We start from the raw sequence: 12,376 nt of genomic DNA on the forward strand, positions 1-12,376 counted from the left end.
CTTTACTCTTAACTTTAGAACTTCCAATTAGGTATATGTTAAACTTTATCATATTATCCTCCATTTAAAAAATTATCATATTTTTTATATTTTCATTGTTTCATATTCTGTGTAACTTTTTCAGATCTTTTCCCCAGTTTTATAATTCTTATATAATTTTTCCAGTCTATTGTTTTACCTATCCATGAAGTATTTAATTTTAAGAATTATGTATATCATTGTGTGTTATACTTAACATGAGGTCTATAAGCTCTTTTGGGAGGGGGGGGGGAAATCACACCTTACTGAATTTTGCAGCTCCAATAGTAGAAATAATAATATAAATATTATTTATGGATAACTTAATACAATCTTTGGCAGACTCAAGAACTTTATATCTTTTAATAAGTTATTCAAGATACAGAGAAATTACAGAATATGCCAAAATGAAGTGAAAAAAAATTCAGTCTAGGTAGTATGCAGCTCCATAAACCTCACAGCATTTACCCAAGACCGACTTTTGTTGACCTCCTAAAAGGGAACATCAGCAGCAGAGGGGTGGGTCATATTTATAAAACTTGTACTTGAACATCAAACAAGCTCATGGGGATGTAGCAGATGCTTAAGGAAGAAAGGACATAGCAGGATAAATGGAGAAGGGCTATCATAAGACAGATGGAGACTCATAGGGCACTTAGGAGCAAGCAACATGAAGAGGCTAAAGACAGCATGAGGCAGAAGTAAGGAAATGTAGCAGCAGTTAACATCATTTTCTGGGTCTAAAATTGGGTAAATAGGCAGAACTGAGGCTCTAAAAGGATTTTTAAGAGCAAGATAAGAATCAGGTCCAGAATTCAAAACATATCTAGAGGATCAGGTGGGCAAGAAGGCAGGAACTCAATTGTGAGGTATCACAACCCTTTGAAATACTTTTGGCTAATTAAAACTGTTCCTAATTTCTCAAAAACACTTTTTATCCTTAACCATCAGATGTTAAGTTCTCTAGGAGAGCACATATCCTTTAGGTCACAGTGGCAGTAATAAGTACAATACTGTATGTTGTGATGACGTTAATTCTGAACCAGAATTAGCTTAGCATTGGAAGGCTTTCATCCTGGAACCTTTCAACGCTGAACTTGACTCTGGAGTATTTCATCCAATGAACTTCCCTGACCTAACTGTGTAGTCCCTGGCTGCTCTTTTTTATTTTTAATTTAAATTCTTCATTGTTTAAAGTATTACACAAGTCCCTTTTTCCCCCCATTGACCTCTCCCCAACTGCCCCGATACCCCAGCACATGCTCTCACCCCCTGTCCCTCCTTTATGTCCATTGGCTATGCTCATATGCATGCATACAAGTCCTTTGGTTGATCTCTTTACCCTGGCTGGTCTTTAAAGCTTGTCTGGGTGGAGTTTTCCAAGTAAATGAGATTTAAAAGAATCTTGAAGTTTTTACATGAAGATTTATAATGCCTTCTTAGTTCTATTCCTATGATAGAGGGTTTTACTCTCCAATTCTTATTCTCAGTTCTATTTTTTCTTTATGTGTAAAAATGAAATAACACATTTACTTTGCATAAGTAAATGAAACTTAATTGCCACCTCCCCAATTAGGTACTTTAGAAAGGAATTCAACTGCTTTTATTAAAAATATGTAGGAAAGGAGACAGAGTGGTTTATTGGGCTACTTTAGAATAGATATATTTTATGTGATTGAATTACTATAGTATATATGATAGTTTTAAGTTATATTACTAGAGGTGGTATAATCTATATTTAGGGTAGATGCCAGATTTTAAATACCTAATTTCAAAGTAATATGCTAGTAAAAATAGATGGGTTCATTTATCTTTTGAAAATATAACATACTTAGTGAAATCCAAAGTTATGCTTGACTTATGCTTAGGTTTTAGGTCAACTAGTATTTTCTTAAGCTCCTATGATAAGCTAATCTCTGAACTGATACTTTCATATCTAATGTCCTATGTAATACAGTCTAATATAATTATAGAGGTTAAAGCATGACCTTTTATATTGGTATAATACTTTAGTTTACATGAGAAAAAAAGGAATGCCTCTAGAATAAATATGGATGCACATGTAGTATATTAACATTGAATCTAAATGTTAATGCTTAATTTCCTTAATTTCATAATTAAAAATAAAAGGTAATGAGGATATGGCCAAGAAGACTACGAAGTAAAAATCCTGCATTTATTTGGTAATGACAAAAAGGTAACTTCTAGAGATTACATAATGGATTTATATGTTGAATATTAACATCATATCTATGAGTTAATATCAGTTTCTTAATTTCATAATTGAAAACAAAAGGTAATGGGATGAATGAGAAAAACAAGAAGTTAAACTTCTGTCTCTCAGTTAATGAAATAGGTAGTAACAACACATTGTATTAAAGCAGAGAATGTAAATAATGTGGTGAAATGTTATGTGTAAAAAATACATGTTTTAACATTAGTGGAATGAATACCTTAGTTTTCTGTGAAATATTTTAATATTAATGAGAAATGACAAGTTTGGAGGCTTTGTAAATAATAAACACTTTTAAAACTAGCTCTCAGGCCATGCTTATAAAATACATTTGTCTATATATTTCTACTATTCTAGTCCTATGTCATTATCTCTCATTGGCTGAACTCAGTTGGAAGGTAGAAGCAACGGGGCCTGATGACGCAATCCATAAAGACAGAGTGTGGATAAGAGTGGAAAGTGAATCTGTTGTGGCTAGTGGAGAATATATAGCACATCATATTCTCCAATACCCATTATCTAACAAAAAGGCAGAAAAGTGGTTGCTTTAAAAATTGTTATGACAAATACTTTTAGGGAAGAAAATTCTGAATTGAAAACAAACTGCTCTCTTCTCTATTAACCCATTGTCAAATGAGATGAGACTTACCAAAAGGACTTGGAAAAGTTAATCTTCCTGCTCATGGGATTGCTGTTAGATTTTGTCTTATAAAACTAGAAAAGTTTATTTTGTTGAAGACTGTGCTCAAGAGTTCTAATAAGTCAGAAAAATGCATTTTATATATATTCACAGAGATACTTACAAACATCCTAGAATAAATTACGTTTTTCTGAATATTTTAACACTTAAATGTGTAGGCTTATATTAATTGCTTTTTTAAGAGAGAGTATACTGGTTCAAGGTTACTTCAAATGTGAGAGTTGAGAAGAAAGCCTGTGCTTTCCCCCTACTGTTTATAATAATTGTTCAGTTAAAACAAAACTCTTTCCTTTAAAAACTTTATTAAAGGATACATATTTCTAATTTATATTTACAAACATCCAAGTTCAATATGACAATGTCCTAATGTTTAAAAGTAATCGAATTTTAAAAAATTATAGAATACATTTGGGTTATGCCAATTACATAGAGTGTGTCTTTAAAATAGCTGAATACAAATTCAATTTAGTCAGAAGCAGGGTTTAACCAGAAAGGATAATATATAATGTTATATTTTTCTAGAGAAGGAATGGGAGATATAGAAAGCTAAGCCAAAATAGATCAGGAAAAGATGTGTGGTATATGCCATTACAATAAAATGTCCTTAAACTTAACATGGCAAAAACTTCAGAAATTGAAAAATATTGATTTGAAGAGTAAAGTATTATTTTTTTGTGAGAGGCTTACATAAATGGATTAAGATGTGATTACTGTTTCTCAGTCTCAGAGCCATAGTCTCCACCAGTGATTTTCAAATCGCAGGCTACAATTCATTTTTAAGTCCTGAAATAGATTTAATTAATGACTGGTATTTTAGAATATCTTGCAACAGAAAATGTTAGGACACATTGTTTATAGTAAACATAAGTGTTTATTTGTGAAACTTTTGTTTTGGTTACATATATGTAAATATGTGATTATGTTGAATTATAGATCACAATGGGTAATATCCAAAAATTTTTAAAGATTGTCCTATATTATTTACTGAAATTAATAAATGTTAACCCAATAGTGTAGCAAAGCTAATTGTATTGAGAAGCAACATAACACATTTATGTATCTCTCCCTGTACAGGGCTAATATTTGTTCCTAAATGGATAAAAATACATAGAAATTAGGCTGTAGTAATATATTTGATTTTCAACAAATCTAAAGAGATTAACAGTACCAAATGAAATAAAAGTGTTTTGTACTGGTGTATTGGGGTTACAACATAGACTGGCACCGCGTATTGTATGACCCTTTTCATTCCTGTCATCATACCCCATGTTTACCTGGTAATGTGGTGGAAGGGAAATACCCTATTAAAAAGTTTTGAATAATATTGAAATGACCTTGGGAACTATAAACAAAGTGGATGAATCTCAGTGTATATATATCAGTATTAATTTGTGTAGAGAATGTTCAGCCTAAAAGATCATTCACTTGATGCATCTATGAAACATTCAGAGAGTATTTAAAGGGAATAAGGTATAGGAAACCAAAAATGAGTCACTTACATTGAGTTACATTCATATTCTAGCTTCTAGTTCTTGTTATTTCAAACAAATATTTAAACAGATCACTTCTGCTTACAATGTTATAGTAATTTAAGAATTACTGTTACCTATTTAGATTCCCCTCTGCTCTTCAAAATTTCATTTTATCTCAGTATTTTTACATTAACTAATCATTAGAATATCTTTTGTATGTGAACAGTATACATATTTTATATGAATACAGACAAAATTATTTGTATCAGTTAAAAAAAGATTCAGGTCTTGAAGTCAAAATTGTACAGGAGAAAACATCTTATTATATTCTATATAAAGCTTTCCATTTTGCAATTGTTTTAAGAGAACACCATTGTAAAATCTAGTGGAATAGTCTTCCTTCTGACTTTGAACATGGATGCATAATTAGCTTTTTGCATTTATCTTAACAACATTCCAGAGGTCAGAGATGCATTCCAATGTGACATATATTTGAATATATCTCACGCAGGGGATAAGTTTGATTTGTAAATATATCAAGAATAGATTCTAAATAGGCTGAAGCTTGCATTTGTTTGGCTCAGGAATATTATATCAATACCATCTTTAGTTTTTTTCTATTGATATTATTGCTCAAGCCAACAGATATTTAAAATTTTGCCAAACAGAAGAGCAATGGGCTCTGAATTGTATCTTCATTTTCAGTTTTATCTCATTTATGGCATAGGTTTCATTAACTCTGATTTCAAACACTTTGCCCTGACTTGTCTTAGTTCACATTTTCAGAAAGATAAAAGACTACAGGGTTTCAAACATGCCCTTGTACTATATACAATGATAGGGTTAGAAATAGATAGGTGTTACCAATCATATAAATATTGGAAGTCATCTGAATTTTGTGTATTTATGCATGGTCAAAATAAACGATATACACCCGTCTCTCCATTTTATTGAGAACCAAATCAGTGGGCATATTGTTTTGAGTATGTACAATATGCATATGCTCGAACCTTTTCCCAGCCATTCTAAATAGGTTTTAAAAAAAAAGAAATTGAATGGAAGTTTAATGCATATGACTGTACTTTACAGTTTTGTTTTAATAAATGCATTACACTGAAACAAAATAATTAGAGTTGTAGTTTACTTAATAATTGCTACTAATTGCTTTCAAAGGATTAGACCCCTTCACCCCATTTTTAATGGCAATATAATTTTGCCACTCTACCATAGCATGAGTGGTGTTAATGCTAATGATTTTTATATTTTTCATCTGTAGGTCAAAATATCATCTTGTTAACAATAATTCTTTATCAGAGATAGAAATGCATGTTACTAAATCAACAAGATAATTGTTTATTTTCCATTTTTTATATGCTTAACAAATGATGCCAACTGGAATGTTTGTCTTCAATTCATGGAAAATCAAATACTATTTGATTCCTAAATATGTGGCCAAATTAATTTTAATCCTTTTCCTTAAATTAACACTTGGTAACCAAATAGAATAGTCATATACAAATAGTTTTAACTGACTAAATTAAAACTCTAATATATTAGATCATATTACAAATTTTCTGTTGTCTGTCTATGAGTGCTTGCTTATTTTTTTATTTGTTCATTTGTTGCTTTCAGTTTTAAATCCCACATATGAGTAAAATCATATGGTTGTTTTTTTTTACTTCTTCTGACTTATTTTGCTTAACATGATATTCTCAAGATCCATCCTTGCTGTCACAGTGACAGTATTCCGTAGACACAGACAATAGTATAGTAGTTACCAGAGGAAAAGGGGAGTAGAGAGGCTAGTAAAGGCTAATGGGAGGATGGGGGAGGCAAATATATGGTGACAGAAGGAAATTTGACTTTGGGTGGCAAACACTCAAAGCAAAATATAGAGAATGCATCATAGAATTGTACATTTGAAATCTATATAATTTTATTAATCAATGTCACTGCAATAAATTTAATTAAAAATGTTAGAAGCAAAAAATACTTGGAGTTCCTAACTTTAAAAATACATTTATTAATTGTAATCATTGTTATTTCTTTAACAGATATATCTTGTAAATAAATAGTAATCTTATCTCTGAAGAACTTTTATTTTCTGAAAGTAAGAAAAATATATGTATTTCTACTTAGTCTTCCTTTTTCCCATTCTACAGAGAAATGATGAAGAGGCAGTTGTGGATAGGGGTGGAACTCGCTCTATTCTCAAAACACACTTTGAGAAAGAAGATTTAGAAGGTAAGACATTTTTCCCACTTGGGATAGCTATTGTTATCTCTGTTTCAAAGAGAAATGTGAAATATGCTACAGTGTAGAGAATTGCAACAGTCTATATCAGAATAAAGGTGGCAATGGATGTGATTGTTTTGGTGCAGCTGCAATGCCAACAGGCAGACCTGGAAAAGTAAGAGCATTCTTTGGCAGACACTTACTGAACCTCTGCTATATTCCAGGCACTGTGTTGTGCTCCAATATTTTAATATTCCTTATTTCAAAGAGATACAATCAACTGAGGAATGAAAAGAAAAAAGTGATGTCAGACCAATAAATGTGGTGGTGTGTGAGAGGGGAGAATAGGACAGGAGAGACATCCAACCCAACCTAGTTGCCAGAATAGGCCGTCAGTGGGAGAGTTAGCGACAATATTTCCTCTGATATCTGGGAGAGAGAGTGGTTGGAGGCACCAGTTGTTTGTAGTCTCTTCAATAAGGAAGAAGGTCAAATACTTCAACAGGGAAGTGGTATATTCTTGGTAGTAACTCTGAAACCAAATTATAATGATTTCAAATGTTAGTTCTGCCTTATTTACTACAGAATCTTCAGCCAGTTTACTTCTTTGCACTGTTAAAATAAGGATAACAATGGAATGTATTTTCTAAAGTTTTCTTTTTTTTAAGAATAAAGAGAAAAATACTTAGAATAGTACCCGACATATGAGTTACAATAAGTATTGACAGTTGTCATTACATTGCAATTTAATGTATCCACTATACTACTAGTTCATTTTTATTTTTTAACCCAAAATTATTACTAGTGAGATACAAGATATTTGGTATTTTATATCTATTTCAGAATTGCTATTGAAGACAAACACATTTTATAAAATTTTCCTTCAATTAAAATTTTATGTATTTGTTTTAATTTTATTTTACTGAAATATAATCCTATATAAAAGCCTAATATGCTATGTGTCCAACCATTCATTTGACCATTCGACCAGTCACTATGATGCACACTGAAAACCAGGGGGCAGATGCTCTGACTGGTAGGTTAGCTTGCTGCTGGTGTCCAGCCAATGAGGACCTGACCGTGCACCAGTGGGGTCCCTTGGCCTGGCTACACCCTCTCGCAATCTGGGACTCCTCAGGCATGTCCGAGAGCTGATTTTGGCTTGATCCCCACAGGCCAGGCTTCTACTTGATATATAACTGTGTAAATTTAAGTTGTTTTATATGATGATTTGATATACATAGTTATTGAGAAATGATTAACATAATAAGGCTAGTTAACACATTCATCGCTTTACATAATTACCTTTTTTTGTATGTGGCAAAGATTTAAGATTTACTCTTTTAGCAACATTCAAGTATGTAATAAAGTGTTATTAACTGTAGTCACCATGCTGTATAGTAGATCCCCAGAATATACTTATTTTATAATTAGAAGTTTAAAAAGTACCTTTTGGCTAATCTCTTACCATTTCTCCCCCCCCCCCCCCCACCCTGTGGCAACCAACCTTTCAATTAAAATTTTAAATTTGAAAATTACTGTTTCTCAGAACTGTGTATATACTCAGCTAATATAATTACTGGTATAATTTAACATCCTTAGTATACAGCTTGTAGAAATTCCAGATGGTTAAAAATATCTATAAAGTCTCAGGTGAAATATGTTTAATGGAAAATGAATACCTGACCAATATCAACAATTTGGTGTATATTAGAGTATTCATACATATTATACATTCTGATGAATGATTTGTCAAATGTATTATTTTCTCCTTCTAAACCTATTTATTCTTTTTAAAAATATATATTTTATTTATTTTTCACAGAGAGGAAGGGATGGGGGTAGAGAGCTAGAAACGTCGATGAGAGAGAAACATCGACCAGCTGCCTTCTGCATACCCCCCACTGGGGATGTGCCCGCAACCAATGTACATGCCCTTGACTGGAATGGAACCTGGGACCCTTCAGTCCACAGACCGATGCTCTATCCATTGAGCCAAACCAGTTTTGGCAAAACCTATTTATTCTTTTGTTTTATATATATCATATCATTTCTCTCTTCTCTTATTACATAAAATCAAGAGCATGCAATTTTATTAGATTTTGCTTACTTCCTATTTTTCTACATCATGTAGTCAGAAAATTCTTTGAATCTATCTCAGGGTGTTTCCTCTTATCCCTTTTTGTTCTTACTGCCTTTGCTCCAATTCTTTCCTTTTCTATATACTGATTGCTATGTCTTTCTCACCATCCTCCCTTGTTAGTATTGCTAGTATTCTTCCTAAGCATACTTCCGTTTCTGATAGTAAAATGTAGCTAGAAGCATTGAGTCTCTATAGTTAGACCACTTCAGGATCTTGAATAGAGTCAAAATTATTAAGGTTAACCAATTTTCATTTTGGTCTCCCACATTCTTGTTGAACTAGTACTTTTTAAAGAATAAGATTACAAAAGGAATAAGGCATTAATACCCTTAAAATTCTTTCTTGTACTTACCCTTTAGTACAAGTGCAGTATATACAGTGACCAGATAAAATACATAATGCTCAGTTAAATTGGAATTTATTTATTTTAAAAATATATTTTATTGATTTTTTTTTAATAGAGAGGAAGGGAGAGGGAGAGAGAGTTAGAAACATGGATGAGAGAGAAATATCAATCAGCTGCCTCCTGCACACCCCCTACAGGGGATGTGCCTGCAACCAAGGTATATGTCCTTGACTGGAATCGAACCCGGGATCCTTGAGTCGGCAGGCCGACACTCCATCTACTGAGCCAAACCAGTCAGGGCTAAATTTAAATTTTAAATAAACAATAAATAACCCTTTAGTATAGATAGGCCAGGTAATAATTTTATTTATATTTTAAAAATTTCTAAGTCTGTGAACCCAGTCGTGGGTGTTATGATGAATCACCAATGTCCCCTCTTAACACGGAGGCACTTGTTTCCACATTTGCCATGGGTGTTGCCTGCAGTTGGTTCGAACCTAAATCATTCTCCAGATAGTACATTTAGCGTAGGGGAGCTGCTCCTTGCCTATTGAATTCAATTCATGGTCAATGAAAGAGCTTAAAGCTTCCTCCCTCTACTCTCATCCCCGCCTCAGTTTGGTATAACTCTGAAGGGTCGTCTCCGCTTCAGAGCCTCCTGTGGAAACTGAGGCCTTCATTGCAGCTGCACAGGAATTTTTTCGCTTCCCAATGCTGCTGCCCACATTTCCTCACAGAAGTTATTGCAGGCCATTGGCTTCAACAAACCCTTTGAACACTCCTCAGAGTCTGTTTCCTGAGGAAGCTGACCCACTTATTGATCGTTTCCCAGGTCCCTGAACAGTACTAACAGACATATTCGGTAATTGGCAGGACCTTCACATTCGATTCTTAGCCTGAGGGCTGAGAACTATTTCAGAGAGCGAAAAGGCTCTGAAACTCCTTGCCTTGGCCATGAGAGGAAATGAAAATCAGAATTGCATGTGACCAGGAAATGGCAGAGATTAGTGTCATTTTTATTTATCTTATTTTTTAAATTTAATTTTTATTGTTGATACTGTTACAGATGTCCTCCATTCCTCATCCCCCTGCTTTGCCCACCATTTAAAAAATATATATTTTTATTGATTTCAGCACTTTTTATTAAACTAGATAGATGCTAAACAAAATCCTTGCTAACACTTCTTACTTTCTGTTTGTTTGATAGCAACCATCCTAATGAGTGTGAGGTGGTCTTTCATTGTGTGTTATATTGATTTGTTCAATAATATGTCACTAAGAAATTAAATTTATATAATGTAATTAGGTACATAATTAACACTCATCAAATATTTAATCACCCTTCAAACATCTAACATGTAAATACAGTAGTTTCTAATTATGTTTTGCTGTATGAAGATAAACCTAGTTATTTTTTATTCTGTTATTCAAGAATTCATAAATATAAAACTTTAATGGAAAATTTAAACTAATCTTTAAATCTGGCTTACAAATTAAATAAAAACATTTTCTTTATCATATATTGCTTTTAGCAAATATTAAATTACTTTAAAGTCAAGGATTTAATAGAGAAAATGATACCTCTATATTTATATTCTTTTCCTCATTCCATTTGACGGAAAAAATAGTTATGCTACTAGTTTATTTCCTTTGGGAACCTTAATGCATGATGGACCCAACATCCAGAGAAAATGCAATAAAAGCACTTAGCACAAAGCTATCATACAACATGATTCTTATTTATCATTGGTAGCACCTATAATTATAACACAGTATTTTACAACTGAGGTAAAAAATACGGTGGTGGGGGGAAAAAAAGAAAAGGAAAAGTTAAAAATTAGGCCTACACTTTTTTTTTTTTTCTAATCTTTTATTTCCAAAAAATTGCCACTAGAAGGAAATTGTGGAATCTGCTGAGAGAAACCAAAGGTGTCTTCAGGGAGGCAGAGGCAGGCTTTGAAAAATGAATAGCAGTTCTGAAGGCAAAGAAGGAAGGATCAGTTGTGTGCAGGTGATGGCAAACATGGTGTGGCTAAAGCATTAGGATAGTGCACCTGGAGATAAAGAATGACTGGAGATGAAATTTAAATATTTTCAAGAGATCAGATAGTGAAGAATGAATTAATCCTTGAATTTACTTGATGAGGTATTAGTATGATGTCCATTTTACAAATAAAGAAACTAAACACAGAAGATTAACTTCCCCAGTCTACATGACTAGCAAGCCTTAGAGCTAGGATTCAAATGCACCTTGTCTATAGGTGACTGAATGCCGCAAGATTACCATTCACTGGAAGACTGGAGTGCATGTACTCACTTAATCATGACTATTTTTAAAAGTTGAGACGGTCATATTATGAAGCAATAAGGAATTTGATAATTAGTACTCATATCACAATAGTTCTCCAAACGATTTTGCAAACATTTGAAAGTTTTATAATTAATAAATTCCAATTCTCACAAATAGGAAAGAAGCCTCACTCCCACTGAAGACTGTTTTCATTATAACTTCCTGTTTCCTTATTTTAAACTAGAGGCATGGTGCACGAAAACTCCTGCGCTGGGGGAGGATGGTCCCTCAGCCTGGCCTGTGCCATCTGGCAGTCTGGGAGCCCTCTGGATATGTCCACCTGCCAATGTAGGCCCACTCCCCAGGGGATCGGGCCTAAACTGGCAGCCCAGAAGCCCTCGGGGGATGTCCACCTGCTGGCTTCAGCTCACTCCCTGGGGGATTGGGCCTTAGCTGGCAGTCAGACATCTCTCTGGCAGCCCAGGAGCCCTTCAGCCTGGTTTGTGGCTGAGTGAAGCTAACCCTGTGGGAGTGCACTGACCACCAAGGGGCAGCTTCTGCGTTGAGCGTCTGCCTCATGGTGGTCAGTGCTCATCATAGCAACCAGCTGTTCCCAGTCATTCTGCAGTTAGGGTCAATTTGCATATTACCATTTTATTATATAGGATTCCTGTCTTTGCTGTACCACAAAATAATCATATTGTTTCTTTATTCCAACCATTTTCCCCTGCTATTATTGGTCAACTTTTGTGCAACTTAATGTTGTTGATAAGAGGATTTTCAACATCAGTTGATGGGGCAATTCCAAGTTGTATTTGATGCACTGGTAATAATTAGTAGAGTTAATTAATTACACAGAATCCATTTGAAATTGTACATTTTGCATGCCAAAAACTTTGGATATTTGAGCATGGAAATTAGAAAGACAGACTAATACTA

The 12,376-nt window shown here is 33.6% G+C and overlaps 1 protein-coding gene across 10 annotated transcripts in view; it reads left to right on the forward strand.

Moving 5' to 3' along the window:
* SLC4A10 (solute carrier family 4 member 10) overlaps positions 1–12,376 on the forward strand; it is a 215,688-nt gene that overhangs the window by 74,772 nt on the left and 128,540 nt on the right. For all 10 annotated transcript variants that reach the window (XM_084891509.1, XM_084891514.1, XM_084891510.1 and 7 more), the window contains exon 2: positions 6,586–6,667. In XM_084891509.1, the coding sequence (XP_084747635.1) occupies positions 6,586–6,667 (82 nt within the window). The remainder of the gene's footprint in view (positions 1–6,585; positions 6,668–12,376) is intronic.

This window comes from Pipistrellus hanaki (genome assembly GCF_964339955.1).
Source record: "Pipistrellus hanaki genome assembly, chromosome: 8".
Taxonomy (NCBI): domain Eukaryota; kingdom Metazoa; phylum Chordata; class Mammalia; order Chiroptera; family Vespertilionidae; genus Pipistrellus; species Pipistrellus hanaki.